Source organism: Molothrus aeneus, chromosome 10, assembly GCF_037042795.1.
Source record: "Molothrus aeneus isolate 106 chromosome 10, BPBGC_Maene_1.0, whole genome shotgun sequence".
Lineage (NCBI taxonomy): Eukaryota > Metazoa > Chordata > Aves > Passeriformes > Icteridae > Molothrus > Molothrus aeneus.
The window spans coordinates 24,649,386-24,674,637 of NC_089655.1; the positions used below are offsets into that span (position 1 = coordinate 24,649,386).

The following is a 25,252-nucleotide window of genomic DNA, read 5'->3' on the forward strand; positions in this document are numbered from 1 at the left end:
GGAACTCACACACAGCTGAGCCAGCCCCAGGGAGGGTGGGCAGCCCTCAGCCCCAGCCTGGCCCTGGGGCACAGGGGGCACAGCCAGACCCACGTGCCATGAGCTGCCCAAGGTGCTCCCCTCCAGCCGCTCCCTGCCTCCAACACCCCCTGCTTTTACTATTTTAATTTGCTCAGAGACCTTTAAGAACATGAAATACATTTGGGGGGTTAGGTTAAGCAGCTTTGCCAGGTGCCCTGAGGCCCAAGTGAGTGCCAGCACAGAAATCCCCATGGATGCACATCTGCTCCTTCCCCAGGGCAGGAGCAGAGCCTGGGCAGAGGGATCTGCTCTGGCTGGTCTCACAGAAGGATCTGGAGAAGCAGCAGGCAGTGAAAACAAACAGGACATTCAGGTTTTGGTTTGGTTTGGTTGTGCCCCCCTGCTCACACCGTGCTGGCTGCTCCAGCCTGACCCAGAGGTGCTGCCACGAGTAGGGAACAATTCAAGGTCACCTCCTCCTTCAGGAGGGGCTGCCCCACCCCTGGCAGAGCCCAGGCCAGGCTGGACAGGCCTTGGAGCAGCCTGGGACAGTGGCAGGGAGTGGGATGAGCTCCAAGGCGCCTTGCATGGCTCCCTGTGGGAGAAGCTGAGGCGTGTGTGGTGCTGAGCAGGATGGAGTGGCTCAGCAAGCAGCACTGACAGATGGCCCAGCAGATGCTCTGGGATGGAAGTGCCTTAGTGGGTGAGCCATAAAAAAGGCAGGAAGAAGATGGGAAGTATCTCCAGCATGCCATTCATAAGAGAAATGTCCCTTTTTTCACCCTGCTCAAGCCTCAGCCAGTGCCAGGGCCTGTGCCTGGTGCCAGGGCTGGCGCTGGGGTGTGGGAGCAGCTGTGCCCTGGGCAGGGGAGCCCCTCCAGGCTGCTCAGAGACAGCAGAGCGAGCACAGAGGGCACAGCTCCCTCCCAGACACAACACAGAGTCTGCCCTGACCTCAGCAGCTCCTGGGGAAGCTCCTGAAACCCCAGGCTGGTCCCTGACCCACCCTGGGTGGCACAGCCCCACATCCAGCAAAGTGCCAGCACTCCTGACACGGAGCTCCAGCCCTGTTTGATTCCCATGGATCATCCACCACAGCTCCTGTGCCACCTGCCATGGACACCTGCCTCAAATCCAGCCACAAATCCTCTTTGAAGGAACTGGGAAAGGAAATACTCCAAACATTGAAGCCACTCCTGGGACAGAAAGGAAACTTCCATTTCCTTCCAAAATACACAAATTCACGTCATGGCAGGGTAGACATAGAAACCCTAAATAGGTTGGGAGGGACCTTAAAGGACACTTAATTCCAGCCCTCTGCCATGGGCAGGGACCCCTTCCATGGACCTGGCTACCAAAATGAGATATTTCACATTTAAACTGCCCCACCTGAACAACTGATTACAAATTGCCTTTCCTGCCCTCCTCAGTGCCAGCCCTTAGACCAGGAGCAGGCACTGAGGGTTAACCCTTTGCAGTGCAGCTCCCACCAACCTTCCATGGGGGTGTTGTTGTCCGGCCGGTTGGCAAAGACCACGTCCACATATTCCAGCTGCAGCCTCTGGAGAGAAGCCTTCAGCCCTGGGCATGGGAGAGCAGAGACAAGGACAGGCAGGGTCAGAGGGAGGCAGGGAACAGACCCAAAACGGGATCAGACACAGCTGGCTGTGTTTAAATACATGTATTTTTATATAGGCACACATTTATAGAGATACACACAGAGGGGTGCTGAATGATGCTGTCCCACGTCCCTGCAGCCATCTGGAGAGGAAAGCACCAGTGTGGCCCCACAGAGAGCCCCTCCTTGCCCAGGTATGTGCTTTATTCAGAGCTCCAGGGTTCGTGCTGACCAGCCCTGGTTACAGAGCTGTCCCTGTCAGCCTGGCAGAGGCCCTGCTTCAGCGCCCTGCAGGGAATCCAGTCTGCATTGTGCCACAGAGCCTCTCCTGCTCCAGCCCCAGCTCCTGAGGCCAGGGGACACTGCAGGGCTGCAGCCCCAGAGGGCAGGGGATGGCCATGGGCAGCAGGTAAAGCATCAACCTGCCAGGTGAGCTGTGCCCACCCACGCTGCACAGGGACCTGGGCACAGCAAGCCCCAGCCCTCTGCAGCTCAGTCCATAAATGTCCAGGTTTTCAGAGCCTTCCTGTGAGGTTCTGATGGGAGATGGCATCAAACCCTGCAGATATATTTATATATCCATGTATGAGTGTATGAGAGAGGGCGAGCAGAGGATGGGCATTTTATCCAGCTCAAAATTCAGCAAACATTTCCAGCCTGCTCTATTTTGACTCATTCTTCATGAACATTCATAAAAACATTTTGTTCTTGGGAAGATTTGTAGAAAATAACTGTTCAAAATCCTCTTCTCTCTCTCACGCACACAGATATATATATATATAAAAATATAAAATATCTCTCATTGACCTTAACGCTGTTTGCTGGGTGTTCTGTGAAATTATTCCAACTCCTGCCAGTGCTTTTCTGTCATTTCATGAAGCAGCTCCACAAGAAATGGGAAAGGATGGGTCTGGAGTGCCTGTGACACATCTGCCACCTCCCTGAGCTCCTTCAGTGCCACCGCCTCACTGAAGCTTATTCAGATGAAAATCCAACAAAATGTTGCTACAAGAAAAGCTTTCTCCAGCATTACCTTACTGGGCAAGTCCCAGGATCCTGCAAACACTCCAAGATCAAACTCTGCAGGGAATTCTGGATAAAACTTGCCAGGAGCAGGAAGGAGGAGGATGGAGGGAGCCAAAGCTGCACCCCAGGCAGGGGCTGCTGACCCCACCCATCCCACCTGAGCCGGGCACTGCCCCGGGGCTCCCATTTCCCAGGTGTGCAGCACAGAAAGGAGGAGCTGTGCCCAGAGGATGCCATCCCTGAGCCCCAGCAGCAGGTTCTGCACATCCCCTGGGCAGGAGGCACAAATGGGGCACACAGCCAGGGAGCTGGGGCAGAAATCCTCCCCTGGGGCCGGCACTGCCCTGCTGGGGGCTGGCACTGCCCTGCAATGCCCCTCCACAGCATTCCCCTGCCCAGGAGCGGCAGGATGCTCCTGCTCCAGAGCCCAGGCTGGCTCCTCGCACAGGGACAATGTCACAGGAGGTGACCCTCAGGTCCCCAGGCATGGTTCTGTTCCTGGCACTGCTCTCCCTGTGCTGTGAGCTGAGCCTGCAGAGCCAGCTCTGGGTCCAGCCCAGCACACACAGCCAAGGCTTTGCTGTGGACAAACACAACACAGAGTTCCTGCTGTCCCCTCCCTGCAGGGACACAGCCACAGGGACAAGGCAGAGTTGCAGGGAAAGGGGATGGGGAGCAGGGACTGGTGTCAGGAACCCCAGGATGGGATAGAGCCAGGAGGGGAGCAGGGATTGGGAGCAGGAACCCCAGGATGGGATGGGGAGCAGGGATTGGGGTCAGGAACCCCAGGAGGGGATGGAGTGTGAGGGAAGGGGCAGCAGAACAGAGCCCTTGAGGAGCAGCAGCACCAGGAGCAGAGCTCAGCTGTGCCAGCTGGGGCCTGGCAGCCCTCCAGAGGCTATTTCTGCAGGCTGACATCATGCCACATCCTCATCCTCATCCCTCCCAGCTCCAAAGGCAGCCCAGGCACCCCTGGCCACGTCTGGCCCCATGGGGAAGGGCTGGGTGTGCAGAGAGCTCCCCAAAGCCAGCAGGCCCCAGGGAGTGAGGGGGCTGCCAGTGCAGTCCATTCACTGACACTTTCTGAGGGGAGCCAAAACAATCCTTGGGTGCATTTTGGACATTTCAGGATGAGTTCGGGAACTGTTCTGAATTGGGACTGGCACAGGGGCAGTGGGATCAAACAGCCCCAGCTGTTTGAGAGCACTGGGATCAGGTGCACAGAGCCCAGCAGGGCAGCCCCAGCCCCAGCCCAGCCCAGGTACCTTCTATGATGTGTTTCCTGGAAAGGCCTCGCTCTGTCTCTGCTCTGCAAGGGAAAAACAGCAACAGCTGGGAGAGGTGCCAAGAGCCTGGGAGCACTGAGCTGTGCTCTGATTTAAACATCCCCAAAATTACAGAATCCCAGACTGATTGGGCTGGGAGGGACCTTAAATCCCATCCATCCCACCCCAGCCATGGCAGGGACACCTCCCACTGCCCCAGGTGCTCCAGCCCCAGTGTCCAGCCCGGCCTTGGGCACTGCCAGGGATGCAGGGGCAGCCCCAGCTGCTCTGGGAATCCCATCCCAGCCAGGAATTCCCAATCTCCCACCCATGCCTGCCCTCTGGCACTGGGAGCCATTCCCTGTGTGCTGTCCCTCCATCCTTGTCCCCAGTCCCTCTGCAGCTCTCCTGGAGCCCCTTCAGGCCCTGAGCTCTCCCTGGAGTTCCTCCTCTCCAGGTGAGAAACTCCAACTCCTTAAAACACTTGGTAAAATAAACAGAAATGCAATGACAGCAGCAAAGCACCCCAGGTGCCATTAACCTCCCCTGGCTGCAGGGCTGGGCCAGCAAAGCCCAGGACAAGTGACTGTCACACTTACTTGCCACCCCAGTACAGCTTTGTGGTTATCACCAAACTGGACCTCCTGCGAAAAGAACAGGAAAGTTAATATAATTTCTTTAAAATAATAATAATAATAACAACAGCAACAATGTAGATGCTGCCCATCAGCAACTTGTAAAACCTGGGTGCAGGGTTTCTGCTGGGGATGCTCAAACAACCAAGAGCAGCTGTGAAATGTTGAGGAGACTGACTCCAGTGTTGGTTTGGGGGGAATTCCCTGCAAATGGAACTCTGGCAGCCAGGGAGACCCCAGGAATCACCAGGTGCCTCAGGGAATGGCACCACTGTGCTCAGGGCATTGTCCCTCTCCAGTGGGGTAAGCTGCACAGGAATCCAGGCTTTAGCTCCTTCAGAAGATGGAAAGTGAAGGAGGTGTTTTGGTAAAATATGCCCATAAACAGTCAGGGCACGAGGAAATGGAATGAAGTCAGGGGAAGTTTGGATTGGACATTGGGATAGAAACCAAATGGAATCCAAGTGAGGTGACCAAAACCCCCAGACATTTGTAATCACTGAGTAAGCAGCACCCAGCCCTCTCTCCAGGGGCTTCAGTGCTGTTCCCTCCTGCCATCCTGCCCTGTGCCTCTCACTGCCAGGCAGCACTCCCAGAGCTGTTAAACTCCAGTGTGAGACATCTGAATTAATCTGTAAACTCTACACCATATTAAATCAAAGATTTATCATCCTCCAGCTACCTTGCTGCATAACCAGACATGTACAACACAATTTCCCCAGCTTTTATTGGACTTCATTTTATTTCCTCCACATCACCCAGAGTATTTCTTACCAAGTAATCGCTCACCCCTCTAATCCCCTAGGCTGGGTGTGGAGAGAGCCCTGCTAGAGCCCCCTTCAGCTGAACCTGCCTAGGACACACACAGGGGAGGCCTTTGAGGATTATGCAAATCCCTTAAAACCCACAAGATATGCTAATGTGCATCCTTTAAACGAGGTGTCAGCCCCTCCCGGACTGGCAGGGCTCTGCATCCCTTACCCCAGCAGGGATGAGGTGCCACAGCCACCCTCCCACCCAAGAGGGCATGGACAGCCCCGAGGGGTGTGGGATACCCCAAATCCCAGGGGAGGTGTGGCTGCTCCTGGGGGACCAGGGCAGCCAAGGAGGGAAATCCCCCAAGTCAGAGGGAGTGCCATACTGTACCTCCAGCCCTTCTTCTTCAGGATGTTGCCCAGGATCACCTCGGCCCTGTGCAGGAAGAGCCCGGTGTGAGGGGGGCAGGGGATGCTCAGTGCCCCCAGCCAGCCTGGCTGCAGCTGCCCTGCCCTCCCCTGGTGACAGTGACCCCGAGCTGGGACAGATCCATCCAGCACAGAGCCTCTTGTCCCCCGGTGCCCCTCACCAGGCCCCTGGTGCCTGGGGCTGGGCTGGTCCCTCAGCAGGACACGCTGTCCCAGCCCAGCTGGGAGCCCTGTTGGTCACCCCAGGCCCATTTAGCACGGGTGGTGTCCCCCACCCCACGGGTGATGTCCCCCACCCCACAGTGGCTCAGAGAGCAGCCAGAGTGGCTCCCCCCGGGATTCCTGCCGGGATCTGTCCCAGCCCCAGGCACCCAGCAGCACTGGGATCCACAGTGATCTCCCATTTGTTCAGGGGGTTTCTCTCCCTGTGCCAACACTGGTGGTGCTCTCCAGCCTTTGCTGGGTACAAGAGGCTTCGGGTAAATTATCTGGGTTTCTTTGATGGGTACCCCAAATACAAAGGTTCTCCCGTCCCACTCAGGGACAAAGAGGCTTTCCAAGCACGGCCAGAGCCCAGGGAAGGCAGGTGCAGCTCTGCCAGACCTTCTGGGCACACCTGCCCAGCTGTGGCTCTGTCCCAGCCCTTTCCGGGCACACCTGCCCAGCTGTGGCTCTGTCCCAGCCCTTTCCGGGCACACCCTGCCCCCGGGCACTCACTTGCCGGCCGCGTACACCTCGGCCGTGTCGAAGAGGTTCACGCCGCTCTCGTAGGCGATGGTCATCAGCTGCTCGGCCACCTGGGGAGCACGGGGGACAGCGGGTGACACCTCACCCAGCAGGGAAAGCCCCACAGCGGGACAAGCCCAGCCGGGCTGTGACGGCCCCTGCCCAGGAACACCCCCGGCAGGGCACCAGGGAGGGATTGAGGGACACCAAAACACGGATTTACACCAACTCCCCCCGGAGCCAGCCCGGCAGGAACTCCCCTCCTCCCGCAGGAGCTTCCCACCAGGAAGGCAGCCAGGAATTGAACAGGGCTACAGAAGATGCTCTGCAGGGTTTAACACAGAATTTGGGGGGTTAGCATTCCTCTGGCTGCCTGCCAGCCTTCCTGCAGCTCCCCAGAGATGCCGTGGGGTGGGGAAATGCCTGAGGGTCACTTGTGGAGCCCAGAGGAGTCCTGGGGCTCCTGCTGCCCCCGGGAGGATGAAGGCTCAGGCTCAGCATCCCGAGGAGGGCAGCCCCAAGGACAGGGCTGTGCTTCTGTCCCCATTTTCCACGGAATTTGTCCTGCTTTGCGCGGAATTATGGTGAGCAAGGGGGGCAGGAGGACCAGAGAGCAAAGTGGACATCAAAACTGGCCTCGACTGAGCACCACCTGACTGGTCATCATCCCACAGTGCCATGACATGGGACCAAAGCCGGGGCAGCCACTGGGACCAAAGCCGGGGGAGCCACCGGGACCAAAGATGGGGATCCATGGGACCAAAGCCGGGGGATCCATGGGACCAAAGCCGGGGGATCCATGGGACCAAAGCCGGGGATCCATGGGACCAAAGCCGGGGGAGCCACCGGGACCAAAGCCAGGGGATCCATGGGACCAAAGCCGGGGGAGCCACTGGGACCAAAGCCGGGGATCCATGGGACCAAAGCCGGGGGATCCATGGGACCAAAGCCGAGGCAGCCATGGCACCAAAGCCGGGGGATCACCAGGAGAAGCAGTGACACCATGACAGATGGAGTGAATTTAAAGGAAAATCCCTTGGAATGGAGGCCCCTGGGCTCTTTTCCTCACGCCAGAGTTGTTTTGGGGTTGTTCCACGTCCTGGGGGCAGGCAGCTGCTGGCCCTGGGCACTCACATCTGTGACACCTGGGCTGCAGAGGAGCCCACATGCAGCCCAGGCTCCGGGGGTGATTCCCTGCATCAGGAGCCATCTGCTCCAGGGAAAAGCACGGGGCAAACCTGAGCTTGTTTGCAGCGGTTTCAACTTATTATGTCAAAGATAAATCACCTTGGTAAGGCCAGCCATGGCTGTATTTAGGACTGTTGTCCATTATGTCCACACACAAAAATAGTTCCCAACTCCACTGCAGGAGCCCAGGGGAAGGAGGGGACATTGCTGGGGACAGCACAGGACAGGAGATGGCCCTGAGGGGTGGATGGGGCTTATGAGAGTCCATCTCTGGAAAGGTCAGGCTCATCAGGGGCTTGTGGCAGAGCTCTGTGTAGTGACTCCCTGCTGTCTCTCCATGCAGGAAGGCTCCAGGAGCCACAATTTAATTTAAAAATGAAATTAACCCCTCCCCCCCCAGAGTGTGGTTTGTTCCATGCACTCACCTCATCTGAGATCTGACCTCCAAAAGTGACCCAGGTCCCTGGAAAAAGCAAAATCATCTGTTACTGCAAGAGGGTTTCCACATCAAAAATGAGACTTCACTGGAATTCCCTTTGGGATTAAATGGGTTTTAGATGGGGTGAGCTGGCTCAGGGGGGGTGCAGCCCCGAGAGAGCTCCTGCAGCCAGGCAGGACAGGGCACCTGCTCCCAGGTGGGACTGGCACAGGCAGCTGCCCAGGGCAGCACCCAGGGGATGCTGTGGTGCCCAACACAGAGCTGGATTCGAATCATGGGATGGTTTGGGTTGGAGTGACCTCAAAATCCATCCAGTGCCACCCCTGCCATGGCAGGGACACCTCCCACTGTCCCAGGGTGTTCCCAGCCCTGTCCAAGCTGGCCTGGGACCCTTCCAGGCCCTGAAATCTGAAGCCCTTTCCAAGTCAGAAATCATTTTCCAAAGCTTCAATTTGACAAATTGGAAAAAATCTGTGATGCTGCCACCGCACATCATTTGAGGAATGAAACTCTGCTTAAATATGTACTTCAGCATTTAGCATCCTGAAAGTCAAAATTAGAATTAAAAAAAAAAAAAAGACATTAAAAAGAGAAATATTTCTTCTGACAGGAAAGATTTCCAACCCAAAGTGACTTTTCCCTAGGAGCTTTTCCATGAAGCCAATGTGCAGTGCCAGCCCAGCCCAAGGGCACTGCCTTCCCTAGGCTGGCTCCTAAAGCTGCTGCAGTTTAGGCTCCGTTGCTGACTCTGGTCTATTATTAGGAAAACTTGGGGCATTATCTCTTTATGATCATTGCTTAATAAAAAAAAATAATTTTAAAAAAAATGGTGGAAGCAGCATGTGGATTTAACCAGATCATAAATCAGTTTGGGTTGGAAGGGACCTTTAAAGGTCAGCTGGTCCAACCCCAAGGAATTCCCATAGGAACAGGGTTTCTGTATCTAGATTTTGCATGCGTGTATTCATTTTAGGAATACAGCTCTCCCCAGGCAGCGGGCTGAGGCCGCGGGGAGCTGGGCAAGCAGCAGGTCACGGTGCCCAGACACCCCTGCTGCCCTGGGCTCTGCAGGCTGTGCCACCAGCCCTGGGCCTCCTGCCAGCCTGGCCCAAGGACCCTCTGAGCCCAGCACAGCCCCTCCTCGCCCCTGCAGAGCCCCACAGAACCCCAGAGGCCAAACTCAGCCATTCTCTGGATGGATGGGGCAGAGCTCACGTGGCCTCACAACTGCCCAGAACTGAGAGCTCTGACTGACAGAGGGGCTCAGCTGGGAAACCCAGGGAGATTTCCCCAGCCCTGAGGTGTCCCAGGCCAGGCTGCACAGGGCTGGAGCAGTGGGAGGTGCCCCTGCCAGGGCAGGGTGGCACTGGGGGACCCCCTCCCACCGCACCTGAGACGCAGGGATGGAGCAGGACGGGGACTGCAGGGCCAGGGCTGAGCTCTGATGCTGCCAAGGGACAGGAACTGCAGCTCCCCTGCCTGCCTGTACTTGAGAAGATGCAAAAGCTGCTCCCAGACCCTCATCAAAGAGGGATGGGGTCCCTGGGTGCCAGGACATGAACCCCGAGCAGGGGTGGAAGGGCTGGGGTGGCTTTGATCAGCCCTGCTCAGAACACAGCCCCTCCTCATCTCTGGCAGCAGCAGCTCGCTCCCTTTCCCTCAGAAAAAGGCCAATCTGAATTTTTTAATACGTCAGGTTTCTCTCAGTGCAAATAAAGCTATTTAAAGATGCACAAAGTGTGAGTTCAAACTGCAACTCCTGACTTCCTGCAGAACAACCCGAGCTGGAAAAGCCGAGTTTGCCACAGAACAGAGATGAAATGGAAACTAAACAAATGAGCAAAGAGCACACATTTTCTGGCTAATTTTGTATTTTCTTTAGCTCTGTAAGGACAACAATAATGGGACAGGAGTACCCCTGCTGCACCTTGCTGGCTACAGAGCTCAGGAGAGGTATTTTCTCTGATTATTGGAGTTTAAATGCTCTGGTCCTGCACAACAAAGATAAAACTGAAACCTGTTTTCATTTTATCTTTAAGCTTCTTCATGCAGATAAAAAAATAACCAAATGAAGCCTGATTTCCATGTTAAAGCTTCAGAGGTGTTATTTTTACAGGAATACATTAAAATGTGTTTGTACCAAAAAATGGGTTGAGACTGTTTATCTCAAAGTGATTTTTTTTTCCCTTTTGCATAAGCAGCACACAGGTGCACAGGTGAGAAGGAAGAGGATTATTCATCCTCCCCACAGAGTGCACATCCTCTCAGAATCCACCTTGTGACACAAAGCACATCCCACTGAGTGACAATGTGCTCAGGGCACAGGGAGAGCTCGAATCAGAACAACAGGCACCTGAAAGCCCCTGAAATGCAAGGAATAAACGTCTGTGCTGCTGGGCAGCCCTGCCTGAGCCCCCCAGCCCCAGCTGGGCACAGCAGCACCAGCAGGAGCACACGGGTGGGGATTCCAAGGGGGTTTTCCCCCATTATTATCACAAAGACCAGGCAGGGATGTGAGTTTGGGCTCAGCAGGGTGAGCTGGGGAAGCGGAGGGCTCTGCTCCAGGAGCAGGGAAGGCACCCCCATCCAGGCAGAGGCACAGGCTGCTCCCCTCCCTCTGCACATTAAAAAAGGCAAAAAAAACCACAAGGAGCATTTGGCATTTCAAACAACAGCCAAGGATGATTCACAACCTCAGCCAACACACTCATTTGGGAAGAAAAATATTCTGGAGAAAGACATATATTTTTAATTGCTCCTTTCCCCTGTCCAAGTGAGTGTCTCTCTCTCACCCAGCCCAGCTCATGGTTTGGAAAGGCATCCCCTGCCCCAGGGCAGACAGAATTCCACCACTGCCCCTTGCCCATCACCTTCCTCCCTCCTGCCTTGAAAGGTTTTCCAAGTGGATTTCCTTACCCTCAAGGTGAATTCCTGCCCAAGGCCCAGCCTTGGCTCCCACTGCAGCCCAGCAGGGCGTGGTGCCAAAGCAGAGCCCACCTGAGCAGTGTCACAGCCCCAGTGTCACCTGTGCAGGAGCAGGGCTGAGCCCCAGCCCCTGCTGCTGCTGGCAGGGACGGTGCCTGTGCCAAACCTCACCCCAGAGCAGGCACCCAGGGGACAGCAGCACCTGCCTGCCCCCTCTGGGCTCACAAAACACCATTTCTGCAGCCAGCTGTCACCTTCTGTCCATGGGACTGGGATGACAGCGTTGCCCTGCTCCTTTCCCGTCAGCCAGGGCCCATCCCCTCTCTGGAGGTCAAGGTTTTCTCAAAACCTGCAGGAGCCCACAGGCAGGGTCCCCCTGAGCTGCACAGGTGAAAACCATGGCCTGGCTTTCCCTGGAATCACAAGCACATTTTGGATCCAGCACCAAGCAAAGAGCCTGGCAGCAGCCCAGGGCCAGGCTGGCAGGTCCCTGAAAGGCTCACCTGGAGCAAACTCAGCCAGGCAGGAGGGCAAAGCTCAGCCCAAACTCAGCCAGGCAGGAGGGCAAAGCTCAGCCCGGGCAGGAGCAGGACCCAGCACTGGGCTGTTCCCAGGGAAGCTCAGCCTGGCTGAGCAGGCCCAGCTCCACGGGAGCTCAGTGCCCCAGGAATGATGCTCAGCTCTGCTCTGAGGGGCTCAGGGCCCTCCCTCGTTCCCCTGAGCCAGGAGGAGCAGGGTGCCACCAAAGGGTCCCTGCCCACCTCGGATCTCTGTCCCCCTTCACCTTCTCCTGCACTTCCCATCCCTCAGGATGAAGCACACTCCCACCTTGCTGGGATTTTGCAAGGCTTTTGAGGAAGACTGCTGAGCCTTCAGAAACTTCAGTGAGCCCTAAATTAGATTGTCATGCTGCAGAGAACATAGGGAAACACATTTATCTTTTGGGGAACTGCAAGAGAGAAGGCATTTAGGAAAGTCAGATAAAGCAGAGGTGGGAGCAGAGGATGTGCAGAGGGGCAAGAGGGACAAGGGGGAGGGTTTTAAACTGAAAGAGAGGAGATTTGGATCAGATATTGGGGAGAAATCCTTCCCTGGCAGGGTGGGAAGCCTGGCACAGCTGGGGCTGCCCCTGGATCCCCAGCAGTGCCCAAGGCCAGGCTGGACACTGGGGCTGGGAGCACCTGGGACAGTGGGAGGTGTCTCTGCCATGGCAGGGAGAGACCAGGATGAGCTTTAAGTTCAGTCCAACCCAACCCAAGCACCCAAAAGAAAAGGTGCTGTGCAGCAGGAGGAACACCTGCCCACCCCAGGGAATGTGGAATTCTGGATTTCAGGCTCCCAGCTCCCCTTCTCTCCCTGCACAGGGCAGGGGCCCAGGGCTCCCTGTGCTGGAGCAGGAGGAGGTGCCCAGCAGCCCCCCCAGCCCCTGCACAGCTGCACTCACAAAGGCTCAGTATATTTAGATGCTGCTGCAGTTCCACTTGAAATCAAAGAAAAGCTCTGCAAAACTGTTTTTGCTTTTTTTTCTTTTCCTGCCGCTGCTTCCTTCCCGTGGCTTTCTCCTCCACCACAGCAGCAGCACCTGGGGAAGCTGTGAGGCTGATAAATAAAACTGATAAATAAAGCCTCTGCACAGACCAGACGAGTCCCTTCCAAGGCTGGGGCTATTTTAACCAGAAGAGCTCTTGGCAGAACAGGCCCTGCTTGTCCCACTTGTGCTACAGGGTGACTTTCACAATTCCCTCCAGTGTGAGCCCAGATCCCAAAGGGCTGAGAGCTGCCCTGGGAGGATCCCTGGCAGGGGTGATCAGGCAGAGCCCCCCAGGTCCTCACCTGCCCCAAGGCAGCAGCACCTCCTCACCCTGGCAATGCTCACCTGGGCAGGTGACCCCTGGAACTTACCCCAAACCCCCTCTGCTCTCACAGCTTGTGCTCTACCACACTCCTGGTTTCCAACAAACGGCCCCAAGGCCTTATTTTCTGTCTGAACAGCCTGAGCAGAATAATCACAGAATCATGGAATGGTTTGGGCTGGAAGGGCCTTAAAGCCCATCCCATTCCACCCCTCTGTTGGGCAGGGACACTGCCCAGTAGACCAGCTTGCTCTGACCTAATAATAATAATAGAATTGTTAAATAATAATATTATTATTATAACTGGACTTCTCAAAGAAAATTCCAGTAACTCCCAAGCCAAATTGCACCCAGGATGGAAATTTCCTGATGACTAAAGCCAAGCATGCCATAGGTTGTGAGTCTACAGACAGCAGTGTTTCCCTGAAGTGTTTCACAGGTTTAAAGCTTGCTGCAGACTCCTTGGATCTGTGGGTACATCAATTGATTTAAATACTCTGAGTAAGTGTAGAATGAACCTTGCCATCTTAGATTGGTAATTAGCTTAGATTCATAATTAAGCGCCTGTTGTGCTTATAGCAAATCCTTTGAGTCACTTTATAAATGTTAAATTAGTCAACTGATTAAGCCCTGCTATTGTGGTGTTGATGGAGCATTGCTAAACCCCCCAGGCCTGAGGCACTGATCATTCTGAAGCTGAGCCTGGTGCTGGGGCTGCTCTGAACCCCAGGGCTCCAGGGGAGGCTCTCCCTCCTGCTCTGCACCCCTCCTCCTGTGGCCAGCATCCACTCCAACCACTGCACACTGATTTCAACCTGACTTGAACCTGATTTCCCTCCACATGCTCTGCCTAGGTAGCAACAAACCAAAACGTGCCATCAAACTGCACAATTTGATCAATTCACACTCAGCCTGGGCCCGCTGCTACCTTTCTCAGCCATTCTTTAGGGAACCTGAGGTGGTGCCTTCACCTCCCTGCAGAGCACTGTGACCCCCAGGCAGCAGGAACAGGGCTGGAGGGGCTGTGCTGGGGCAGAGCCCCCATCCCTGGGCTGCTGCAGGGTCCTGGTGCCCAGCCTGGCACTGCGGGAGGAGCTCAGAGCACAGCTCACCCTGCTCCTCCTCCTGCAGGGCTGGGTGTCCATCACAGCTCAGTCTGTGTCCAGGGGCTGCACTTCAGAGCATTGCTCTGAGTAAAGGCAGCAGGAGCTGAGCAGAGCCCTTCCCCAGGAAACAGCACACGGGGTGGGGGATGAACCATTGGTGCGGAATTGTGGGCTCTGGAGCCAGGGGAAAACAGGGCACACAGGGCATGGCAGCCATGGCAGGGGACAGAGCTCTGCCCTAGCCCAGGCTGGCCCCTGGAGCTCCTGGGGACACTCCATGGGATGGGATGGGATGGGATACAAGGGATGGGATGGGATCCATGGGATGGGACACAGCTCTGCCCCTGCCCAGACTGGCCCTCGGGGCTCCTGGGGACACTCCATGGGATGGGATGGAATGGGATCCATGGGAGGACACTGAGCTCTGCCCCAGCCCAGGCTGGCCCTGGCCCTCGGGGCTCCTGGGGACACTCCATGGTATGGGATGGGATCCATGGGATGGGATGGGATCCATGGGAGGACACTGAGCTCTGCCCCAGCCCAGGCTGGCCCTGGCCCTTGGGGCTCCTGGGGACACTCCACGGGATCCCTGCAGGCTGCTCCTCCCTGGGACTGGGCACACCCCAGGGTTTTACAGCACAAACCCTCCCACAGCTCCCCCAGAGGGCCGAGCACAGAGGCCAGAGGTACTCACCCAACCCCAGGCACGACACTCTCAGCCCAGACTTGCCAAGGTTTCTGGAAGGAAAAGAAAATAATTAGAGACTGCAGTTCAGCCCTTGAGGGACACACAACATAACCCCATGGAGAGCCAGCAGCTGGAGGGGACAAGCCACAGCTTTTGCCCAAAGGTGGGTTTTCCTCCAAAAGGGGCACATCTCCCATGGTGGGCACCCAGGCTGGGGAAGGGTGGATGTGCTGCCATCCTCCTCCTCCTCCCTGAGTGCTCAGGGCTGCCAATAAACCCAAACCCTTCCAGCCCTTGGACAGCACAGCCAGGCTGTGACCTGTGCTTCCAGCCCGTCCCATTTTCCACACTGGATTTCCTGGCTGGTTCAGGTTTTCATTCCTACAGCACCATTTCTCTGAGGAGCATCCTGGGGTGGCAGGAGGACCAGCCCAGCACCAGCCCGACCCTGGGGCAGGACTGCCCACCCTCCCACCACTCCAGAACCCCTTAACACACTGCTGCACCCAAAATTCAGTGCTGCTAATGGGGATTTCAGCTGCTGGGAGACACAGGAACCTGACCTGCAGGTCTGTTTGAAAAGCTGCAGTTGCATCTCCAGCCCCACGAGCCCCCAGGCTCACAGCACAGCTAGGGCAGGCACTGACCTCTTTTTTTGTCTGTGTGTTCTATTTTTTCTTCTTTATTCCTTTTCTAGTTTTCCTTCCTTTTTTCCCTTTTTCTTTTTTTTTTTTTTTCCCCATCTTTTGAGTGCAAACACAGCTGGAGCCTGCCCACCAGCAGCACAAATCCTCCCCATCCTCCCCAGCACGTCTGGAACCCTTGGGAGGTTCAAAGGCAAAGCCCCAGAGCTGCAGCACTGAGGGCAGGAATCCCACACACCCAGACCCATGGGATGGGGATTTCTGCATTCCTTCTGGACACAGACCACCCACCCCAAAACACCCCTTGGAGTCAAGTGCTGCTGCTCATTCCCTCACAGCTTCCAATTATTTTATAGGTTTTTAATCATATTTTTCACCAACCTGATCTTTGCTGTTCAAAGTCTGTGGGCACAGCTCAGCCATGAACTCCTCTCTCCAAATAAGTATAAATACACATCTACACATGCACCCTTTATATATATTTGCACATATATATATATTTTACATACCCTCTTTGCACACATGCCCTTCAGCTCTATGCATATACAGATCCTTTATGTGTAACCTTTTATGGAAATACCCACATATACCCTTTAAATCTCTATATCCATGGGCACACCCTTTATATAAACCCCTTTTTATATTTACACACAGAGATATTCCCAGTACCTATGTGCAAACGCAGATCCTCTCCATACACTCCTGTATATATCCCTAGATAAGTCCATTTGTAGGAACACACGGTGTGAGTGCATTTCTGAGCTGTTTCCCTGCATTTACAGGACTCACCACCCCTGGCAGTGGGATCAGCCCAGCCCCCAGTGATGGTCCTGTCCTTCCCCACAGCTCCCCTGTGCCACCACGCCAGGGCTGCTCCCTCCCCCTCCAGGCAGCTTTTGGGGTAAAACACACCAGGTTTGCTCCAGGGAGCAACACCCAGCTCTGTGAGGAGCCTGCCCAGCCAACAAATGAGGGCAGAAATGCTGTGTTTGGATTTCTAGAGCTCTGCCATTTGCTCAGCACACACCTGACCCGGATATTTGGGAAATTGATGCTGGAAATGCCAAATCCCCGCAGGGCCAGGTCCCTGTGCAAAGGGAGCTGGGAGGTGCTGGGCAGGGGGATTGCTGAGCCCATGGGCCAGCCTGGAGACACCCCCAGGTGTGCAGAGAGGCCCCAGCAGCACAGGGAGCTGGTCACACTGGGGGAACTGGCCCCAGCCCTGGTGCTGTGTAAGAGCTCACTGAGCCCAGCCCTGGTTCCTCCTGCAGGGCAGGAATTTGTCATTCAAGACCTGCTTCTCCTCTGCCTCCCAAAGCAGAAGAAACAAACCCACACAAACCCACCACGCAAATACTCACATATATCTCCATCTACACCCGTTCTGCAGCAGCCAGGAGGATGCAGATGGAGATAGAGCAGACAGACAGACACACAGACAGACAGACACGTGCCTGAAGCTGCACAATTGCCAAGTACAATCAATGGGCTGTCTCCAAGTAACGGGGCAGTAAAAGCTCTTTGTGCTTGCCTTGCACTTATTCTGGGCTCGGGGACAATGAGGCAGCTCCGTGCCTGCAGCTGAACTGGCAGCAGCCCCACAGCTCCCCGAGGGTGGCTGTGCTGGGTGCAGGGCCTGGGAGGTGCTGGGAATGGGGATGGGAACAAATCCCAGCCCATCAGGACCATCTGCTCTGGCTGTGCACAGCTGAGCATCCTCCTGGGAAGCTGCTGGGTGCCTGTGCCAGTGAGCTCAGGGTGCTCACCTGGAGCTGCTGGGCTCGAGGGGCTCCAGGAGAGCTGGAGAAGAGGGAATGGCTTCCCATTAGTGGGAATAGTGGGTTAGTGGAATATTGGGAAGGAATTCCTCTCTGTGAGAGAGCAGCTATTAGAGAGGACAAAGCAGGAGCCTCTGGTCTCTGAGGATCAGTTTGCCTGACCAAAGCAGCTGATTGAAAGTCAGCTCTGATCCATCCTCTCCTGTTTTCCATTAGCACAGCCATCGTGCTGCTGCTGCCGAGAGCCCCCTGTGCTTTGTGATGGCTCTGCTGCCACAGATCAGTGCCCAGCACACAGAGAGCACAGGGTTTATCTGTGCTGGGCCCCAGCCCTGCAGTCACCCTGCTCCCACCCCCAGGCTGGAACTGCCTCCTTTTCCTTGCCTTAACCCCAAATTTGCACCACAAGCCAGGCCTGGAGGTGCTCAGCACCTCAGCTTGGAGTTCTTTTAAAGCCAGAGCCCAAAGCCAAGCAGCATCACACTGCTGTGCTGCCCAAAGCTGGGCTCCAGCTGAGCCAAGCCTGGCCCTGCAGAGGCCTCACAGGGGGATGGGGCAGGGAAAGGGGCAGCAAGGAGAGGTTTTGGGGCAGAGCATGGCACAGCCCCTCTCGGTGCCCTCAGTGGAGCTGTACAAACCTCCTGAGGCCACCAAAACCTCCAAGGCAGGACAGCTGCAACCACCTCAGCCCACAGAGCCTCTCAGGGCAATGCTTTATTCTGGGGAGAGAAGGGACACCCCAGGCCTTCTGCTGTTTGTAGCTCTAAGATGCATTTTAACTTCACTTCAAGCCTTTCCAGCCTCCTTCCCCAGGGAGCAGCCTTGGGACAGGTGAGCACAGTGTCTGTGCTGGTGCCTGGCACTGACCAGGGGACAGCCAAGGACAAGGGGACCTCAGCCCCCCAGAGCCCTGCTCCCCAGGCCGGGTTTAACCGGGCCCCTCCGCTCCCCAGGCCGGGTTTAACCGGGCCCCTCCGCTCCCCCAGGCCCGGTTTAACCGGGCCCCTCCGCTCCCCCAGGCCCGGTTTAACCGGGCCCCTCCGCTCCCCCAGGCCCGGTTCAACCGGGCCCTGCTGTGCTGGCAGCACCCAAGGGTGCCATTTCCCTGCCCAGCAGCAGCCTGGGCTGGCAGCAGGTCCCTGCAGCACAGCCTGGCGAGCAGAGCCAGCTCTGAGTCACAGCAAACACAGCCTGGAGCCTGGCACGCTGCTGGAAACGCCCCGGGGCACCCAGCAGGGCTGGCATCTCCCTGGATTAGGCTTTTCCTCACCCCTGAGGGATCCTGGCAGGCTGGGCAGGAGCCCTGCAGGGAGCCAGGGCAGCATCCCCAGGAGCTGTGCCAAGCCCACAGAAGCAGGTGCCAGGCAGGGAAAAGGCTGGTGAGGAGCTGTGAGCCCAGCCCGGGTGGCACCTCCCTGCTGACAGGATCCCCAGGGTGGCACAGCCCCAGGGCTGGTCACCCCCTCTGCCAGGGACAATGCCAGTCATGCTGCTCCTTCCTCATCCTCACCCACACCAGGGCCTCCATGCCCACTGCCTGCTGGGGTTTCTTGTTCCCTGGGATGAGCTCAGGGTTTTGCCCCAGGTGGGCACCAGCTCTGCAGCTGGAGGGGCCATTCCAGCTGCACAGAGACCTGGAGAGCCCTGGCCAGGCTGCAGCAGAGGGCAGAGCCCTCCCTGGCAGCAGGGATCACATCTGGGCTCGCAGGCTCTGACCCACCCTGCCTGTGCCTCAGTCCCAGCACACACACAGCTCCTCAGCCCCCGTGGGGACCACAGCTGGCCCCCACAGAAACACCACAGCCCAAAGCCACCCCAGTCCTCCCCACACTGCAGAAATGCTGCTCAGAACAGACACTTTGGCTCTGCTTCAGAGCTGGAAAAGCCCAAGTTAATTGTTTTGTTAAATGCAGGGGGCTCAGGGGCTGACACTGGCCTGTGCAGGACACAGAGGCACCAGATCCAGCCCTGAGCTGCAAAACCCCCCAGCTCCTCAAATCTGGGGGAAAAGCCATCATTTTGCTTGTCAACCACCTAACTGCGAGGAGATGATGGGCAAAACCAAGAAAATCCTACAGAGATGCACCCAGTCTGGAATGCTGGGTGAGGGGGGCCCATTCTGTGGCCAAAGAAAGCACCAGGGTCCAACATGCACACCAAAGGGCAAGGTGACCATTGTGGCTTCAGGAGCCCTGAGGGTCAACATCAGAAAGTCAAATGTGGCACAAAGGGAAAGGGAGAACTAACATCCTGCAGCAGCACAGAGGTATCTGGGATAAAACCTGACAGCAAAAAGACAGGGGGAAATATCACAGGTTTCCAAGAGTCTTTTAACTGAAGTCAACATTACACACATAATCCAATCTTCAACCAGGGCCACATTACAAGGAAAAATCCCCTGGGATTTGGTTTCACCCTCCCTTGCTCCTGGGAAGTGGATGCTGCACAGAATCCTGCCTTAAACCAGCAGTGCCCAGCCTAAACCTCCCTCAGCACAGGGCAGCAGCGAGGACTGAGCATGACATGGAAAATTCCCAGGCCTCCTTGTGCCTTTCCCTCACCCCATGCCTCCTTCATGCTTTTCATGGGAGTTTGGAGTGGAATTATTCCCTGGGAAGGGCAAGTGCTGAGTGTGCAGGCAGAGCTGAAGGAGAACGAAAGGAATTGTAATGTATATATGTACATAGAGATGTGGGATGAGCCCGGAGCAGAGAGCTCCCAGGGGAGCAGGCACAGGATCCTGGGGAGCCAGGAGAAAGGAGAACTGGAGAGCAGGGCTGTGGGAGGAGGAGGCTCAGCTCTGGCAGACAGATTGAGGCTTTAGGAGAAAAACCCAGCGTGGTGACATCTGTGTGACCACCCACTGCTGAGGCCACAGGGACAGCAGAGCCCTGCAGGGAACACGGGCACTGCAGAGGGGACACAGCCAAGAGGCTCGTCAGCCAGAGAAAAGAGAGAAATCAGGGGTGAAACATCCCTGCAAAGCACCCCGTGCCACAGAAAACAATTGTAATTGTGGGGCTGTAATTAACTCTGGAACAGGGGAATGGTGAGAGCCCAGCAGGGGCACCGAGTGCTCTGCAATGGCTGGGGGAGCTGGGAGCAGCGCCAGGGGCTGTCCCTGTCCCTGCAGAGCCACCTCCATCCTCCCAAACACAGCCCAGCCCCAGGCAAACCCCTCAGCCAGCAGCAGGGAAGGGCAAGTCCCCTCCTTGGGATGCCTCACCATCCATCTCCAATTCCCCTCCTTGGGATGCCTCACCATCCATCTCCAAGTCCCCTCCTTGGGATGCCTCACCATCCATCTCCAATTCCCCTCCTTGGGATGCCTCACCATCCATCTCCAATTCCCTTCCTTGGGATGCCTCACCACCCATCTCCAATTCCCCTCCTCGGGAAACCCTCACCACCCATCTCCCAGTTCCCTTCCTCAGGAAACCCTCACCATCCATCTCCCAATTCCCTTCCTCAGGAAACCCTCACCATCCATCTCCCAATTCCCTTCCTCAGGAAACCCTCACCATCCACCTCCAATTCCCCTCCTCGGGAAACCCTCACCATCCATCTCCGAATTCCCCTCCTCGGGAAAGCCTCCCCACCCATGTGCCACACCCACCGTGCATCAGCCCAGCTCCTGCAGGGCACACAGGGCTGGAGCAGCAGCACAAACCCCACACAGGCACACAACCAACACCCACCCCCTTCCCTGGCAGAGATTTATGGCCTGAGACACTTGTGCTGCTTAATTACCTCGTTAACCTACAACGGTTCCTGTGTCCTTCAGGGACAGAGCAATTACAGCACAACACATTCCCAGGTGGGGATTTGCTTCCCTTCACTGTCTGGAGCAGGGACAGTTTGGGTTTGGCCTGTCCAATTAACACCCCCCAAATCAGCCCAAACCTTCCCTTCCCCTGCAGCATTCCCAGCTGGAAGGGATCAGGATAACCGTCCTAGCTGCTTGTTTATCTGTGTATCCATCCATTCATCCATTGATTTATCTATCCATTCATCCACCTTCCTTCCTTCCTTCCTTCCTTCCTTCCTTCCTTCCTTCCTTCCTTCCTTCCTTCCTTCCTTCCTTCCTTCCTTCCTTCCTTCCTTCCTTCCTTCCTTCCTTCCTCCCTCCCTCCCTCCCTCCCTCCCTCCCTCCCTCCCTCCCTCCCTCTATCCATTCATCCATCTATTGATTTATCTATCCATCCATCCCCCCTTCTATCTATCTATCCATCTCCCATTTATTCACCCACCCGTCTATCAGAAATGAGACAGAAAAGGAGAGGCTTTTCCCCCTATGCAAAACCAGAAGTTTTAAATAAAATCTCTGCAATAACACATACAATGACTAAAACATTTCTGAGTCCACACCCACAGAAGAACCTCCAGGCTTGGGAGAGCTCCACAGAATTCACATAAAGCTGCTTTTGGCTCCTTCCAAGCCTGGTTTCATTGCCCTGTGTCTGTGCCTGTGCCCACAGCAGCCAAACTCTACCAAAATAAAACCTGAGGGGATGGTCCCAGCGCAGGAACCCGGGGGCAGGTGACCCCCAGGGGACCCCTCACACACCCCCTTGCAGGTGGGGGATACAGCCAAACTGGGGAAATCATGGCACAGCTTTCCTGATATAAACTGCACAGAGTTTGTCTTATTGCTACAAAAATATGAAAAAAAAAAAACAGTAAAAAAGTCACTGCTCCTGACGCTGGTGGTGGGAAAACAACGTTGCTTAGAAACATCCCCATCAGGGCTCCAGAACCGCTCCTTTCTGTGCAGAAAATGAATAAAATATGTAATTTATTCCCTGAAAAAAGAGACTGTTTCAAGAGACACCAAATCCTGATGAAAGCAGAGACCCTCCCCACTCCCTCTCCCGCTGCAGCTTGTCTGGTGTCCCTCATTTGTCACCTGTGGAGTGGGGACAATGACACCTGGCTTGGCCTTGACCCCAGCTCCATCCCTGGCTCCTGCAGGGGAAAATAACAGAATCCCAGAATGGTTTGGGTTGGAGGGACATTAAATCCCCTCCACTGCCACCCCTGCCATGGCAGGGACACCTTCCACTGTCCCAGGTGCTCCCAGCCCCAGTGTCCAGCCTGGCCTTGGGCACTGCCAGTTTCTCTGGGCAGCCTGTGCCAGGGCTTCCCCACCCTCTGAGCAAAGAATTTCTCCCCAGCATCTAATTTAAATCTCCCCTCCTTTCGTTTCAACTGTCCCCCCGTGTCCCATCACTGCCTGTGTCTAAAGTCGCTCTCCCTGCTCGTCCTGGAAGATGCTCAGCGGGTGCTGACACCTCGGGTACATCCATTTGTCACCATCCACAGGGGTCAGGCTCGCAGGGAGCCGAGGCTGGGCCCCACGAAGGTGCTAATTGTCGCCGTTAATTAACTGGGGTGCTTTCCTGCTTTCCTTTCCTCCGCTCCCTTGGCTCCCAAAGCCCTGCGGCTCTCGGGCCGTCAGCAGCTGTCCCCGGGCCGGGCTCCGGTGGCAGGAGCTTGTCTCTGCGTGCCGTGGGTGGCAGGGGAGGCAAATAAAGCTTTCTGTGTCACGTCGGGAACAAAACACTTCCCAAGGCACACAGCAGCTCGCCTGGACTGCCACCCGTGCCGCGGGGATTGCAGCGACAGAGCAGCAGCTCTGGGCTGGCCCGGGACTGCAAACCCCGAGCTCTGGGCTGGCCCGGGACTGCAGTGATGGAGCCGCTGCTCTGGGCTGGCCCGGGATTGCAAACCCCGAGCTCTGGGCTGGCCCGGGACTGCAAACCCCGAGCTCTGGGCTGGCCCGGGACTGCAGTGATGGAGCCGCTGCTCTGGGCTGGCCCGGGATTGCAAACCCCGAGCTCTGGGCTGGCCCGGGACTGCAAACCCCTCTGCTGCACGGATGGGGGTGATGAGCACCCCGGGCAGGGACAAAGCACAGCGTTCCCACTGCTCTGGGGGTGCTGCAGAAAGCGCTCACTGCTGGGTTCGGCGAGGATGGGGTTCAAGCCGTCAATAATGCAAAATAAAAAGGGTGAGGTGGAGCAAACCCTGCTGGGCAGCTTTGCGTGCTCTGGCACAGCCTCCCTGCCTGCTTGTGCCTCGGAAATATCCCCTGCTCCTAAATGGGACCTGTCTCACCCCAACAGGACCCAAACTGCCCCGTCCCATCCACGGAGACAGCCCAGCTGAGAGGGGCCCTCCTGTGCCTGCAGTGCCACCTGTGCCCGCAGTGCCACCAGTCCCCCACAGCATCACCTCATCCCCACAGTGCCACCTTGATCCCCGCAGTACCACCTGTGCCCACAGTGCCACCTCATCCCCACAGTGCCACCTGTCCCCACAGTGCCACCAGTCCCCCACAGCATCACCTCATCTCCACAGTGCCACCTCCTCCCCACAGCAGCCCGTGGCCCTGGCACCTTTGTGTGCCCAGAGCAAGGCACCACATCCAGGCAAGGTTCCCTGTGTGGACAGAGGTGAGGACAGCTCCAGACCACAAAGCTGCAGCACAGACACAGAACCAGAATCACAGAATGTCCTGAGCTGGAAGGGACCCACAGGGATCACCCAGTCCCAGCCCTGCCCTGCACAGCCACCCCAGCAATCCTGCCTGTGCATCCCTGACAGCGTTGCTCTGGCTTGATGAAGTTTGGATGTTAATGCAGAGCACCAATTTCAGGGATTTTTTACCTCTGTTCCCAACTGATGAGCAGCACAGATAAACACACAAAGCTGCAGCAGCTGGACCAGTGTAGGTGGCCCAAGTTGTGCAAGCTGAAAACACAGATTTCTGCTCTTGAGCACGTGCATCCTTCACTTTGCTCTGGCACTCAATCTGACACCTGCACTGAGTGACTGCGCTCGTGTTTGCTGCTCTGCACACTGCTCTGTGATCTCCTACCTGTTACAGAAACGAGGGGGAGCTGGATGTGGGTCTCGTGCTGCAGTGGCAGTGCAGGGGGGAGCCCCTGGAGCAGCGCTGCCTCCCTGCTGGCAGGGCAGGATCACAGAACCCCAGAATGGCTCGGGGCGGGGGGGACCCTAAGGATTGTCCCATTGCACTCTGCCAGGGGCAGGGACCCCTTCCAGTGTCCCAGGCTGCTCCAAGCCCTGTCCAGCCCAGCCTGGGGCACTTCCAGCCCGTGCCCATCCCAGGTGTTCCTCTGTGCATCCTCCTTGGCACACAGGCCCTGCTGCAGGCAGGACAGGGATGTTCAGGGCTGGGTCAGCGACACAAACCAGGGAACTGCTCCTCGTGCAGGAGCTGCAGAGACAAGACAGGGCCGTGCTGACGGGCTGGGAAGGCACTGGGGGAGGCAGGAGGAGGCTCCTGAGCAGTGGGCACCCAGCTGGGCACCCAGCCCAGGCACGGATGGCACAGGGGACGAGCAGGTGCCTGAAGGGCACCCAGCCCCCGTTCCCTGGCTCCCTCCTCACTTCCCAACTCCCCTCCCAGCTCTCAGGGCCACGGGCTGTGTGGGTGGGTGCCTCAGCTGCAATTCCCCAGCGCTTCCCTGGGCTCAGTGCTCGCACAAGTTGCAGATGACGCATTAAATGTAGATAAGGCAGAGGAGATGGCCCCGAGCCCGCGGCCACCGAGCCCGCCCAGAGCTGTGCCCAGCTGCCCGGGGACCCCCAGAGTTGTGGGGCCACCGGGGATGCCGGGGTGGGGGTTTCATGGGAACAGCTCCTGCCCAGAGCCCTTCCCAGCACATCCCAGTGCATCCCAGCACATCCCAGCACATCCCAGCACATCCCAGCACATCCCAGCACATCCCAGCCCAGCACATCCCAGCACATCCCAGCGCATCCCAGCACATCCCAGCACATCCCAGCCCAGCGCATCCCAGCGCATCCCAGCACATCCCAGCACATCCCAGCACATCCCAGCGCATCCCAACCCATCCCAGCGCATCCCAGTCCATCCCAGTACATCTCCAGTACATCCCAGCACATCCCAGCACATCCCATCCCATCCCATCCCAGCCCATCCCAGCCCAGCCCACGGCGCTGCCCCCGCTGCTCTTTGTCACCGGCCCGACCCCGGCTGCGAGGGATAAAAACCCTCTTTGTCATTCTGCAGCGAGGTTTTTAAAGTGCAGGGTTTCAGGTGGCTGAGGGGATTACGTGATCCGTGCAAAACACCCTTGATGGAATCGAGTTACTGCCAGAAATAA

At 56.7% G+C, this 25,252-nt stretch overlaps 1 protein-coding gene across 1 annotated transcript in view; it reads right to left on the reverse strand.

The window, feature by feature from the left end:
- KCNAB1 (potassium voltage-gated channel subfamily A regulatory beta subunit 1) overlaps window positions 1–25,252 on the reverse strand; it is a 43,428-nt gene that overhangs the window by 7,881 nt on the left and 10,295 nt on the right. Inside the window, exons 2-8 of the mRNA XM_066556613.1 lie at window positions 14,681–14,724; window positions 8,089–8,126; window positions 6,467–6,546; window positions 5,712–5,756; window positions 4,530–4,574; window positions 3,931–3,974; window positions 1,516–1,602 (exon numbers count right to left, since the gene is read on the reverse strand). Of these exons, the coding sequence (XP_066412710.1) occupies window positions 1,516–1,602; window positions 3,931–3,974; window positions 4,530–4,574; window positions 5,712–5,756; window positions 6,467–6,546; window positions 8,089–8,126; window positions 14,681–14,724 (383 nt within the window). The remainder of the gene's footprint in view (window positions 1–1,515; window positions 1,603–3,930; window positions 3,975–4,529; window positions 4,575–5,711; window positions 5,757–6,466; window positions 6,547–8,088; window positions 8,127–14,680; window positions 14,725–25,252) is intronic.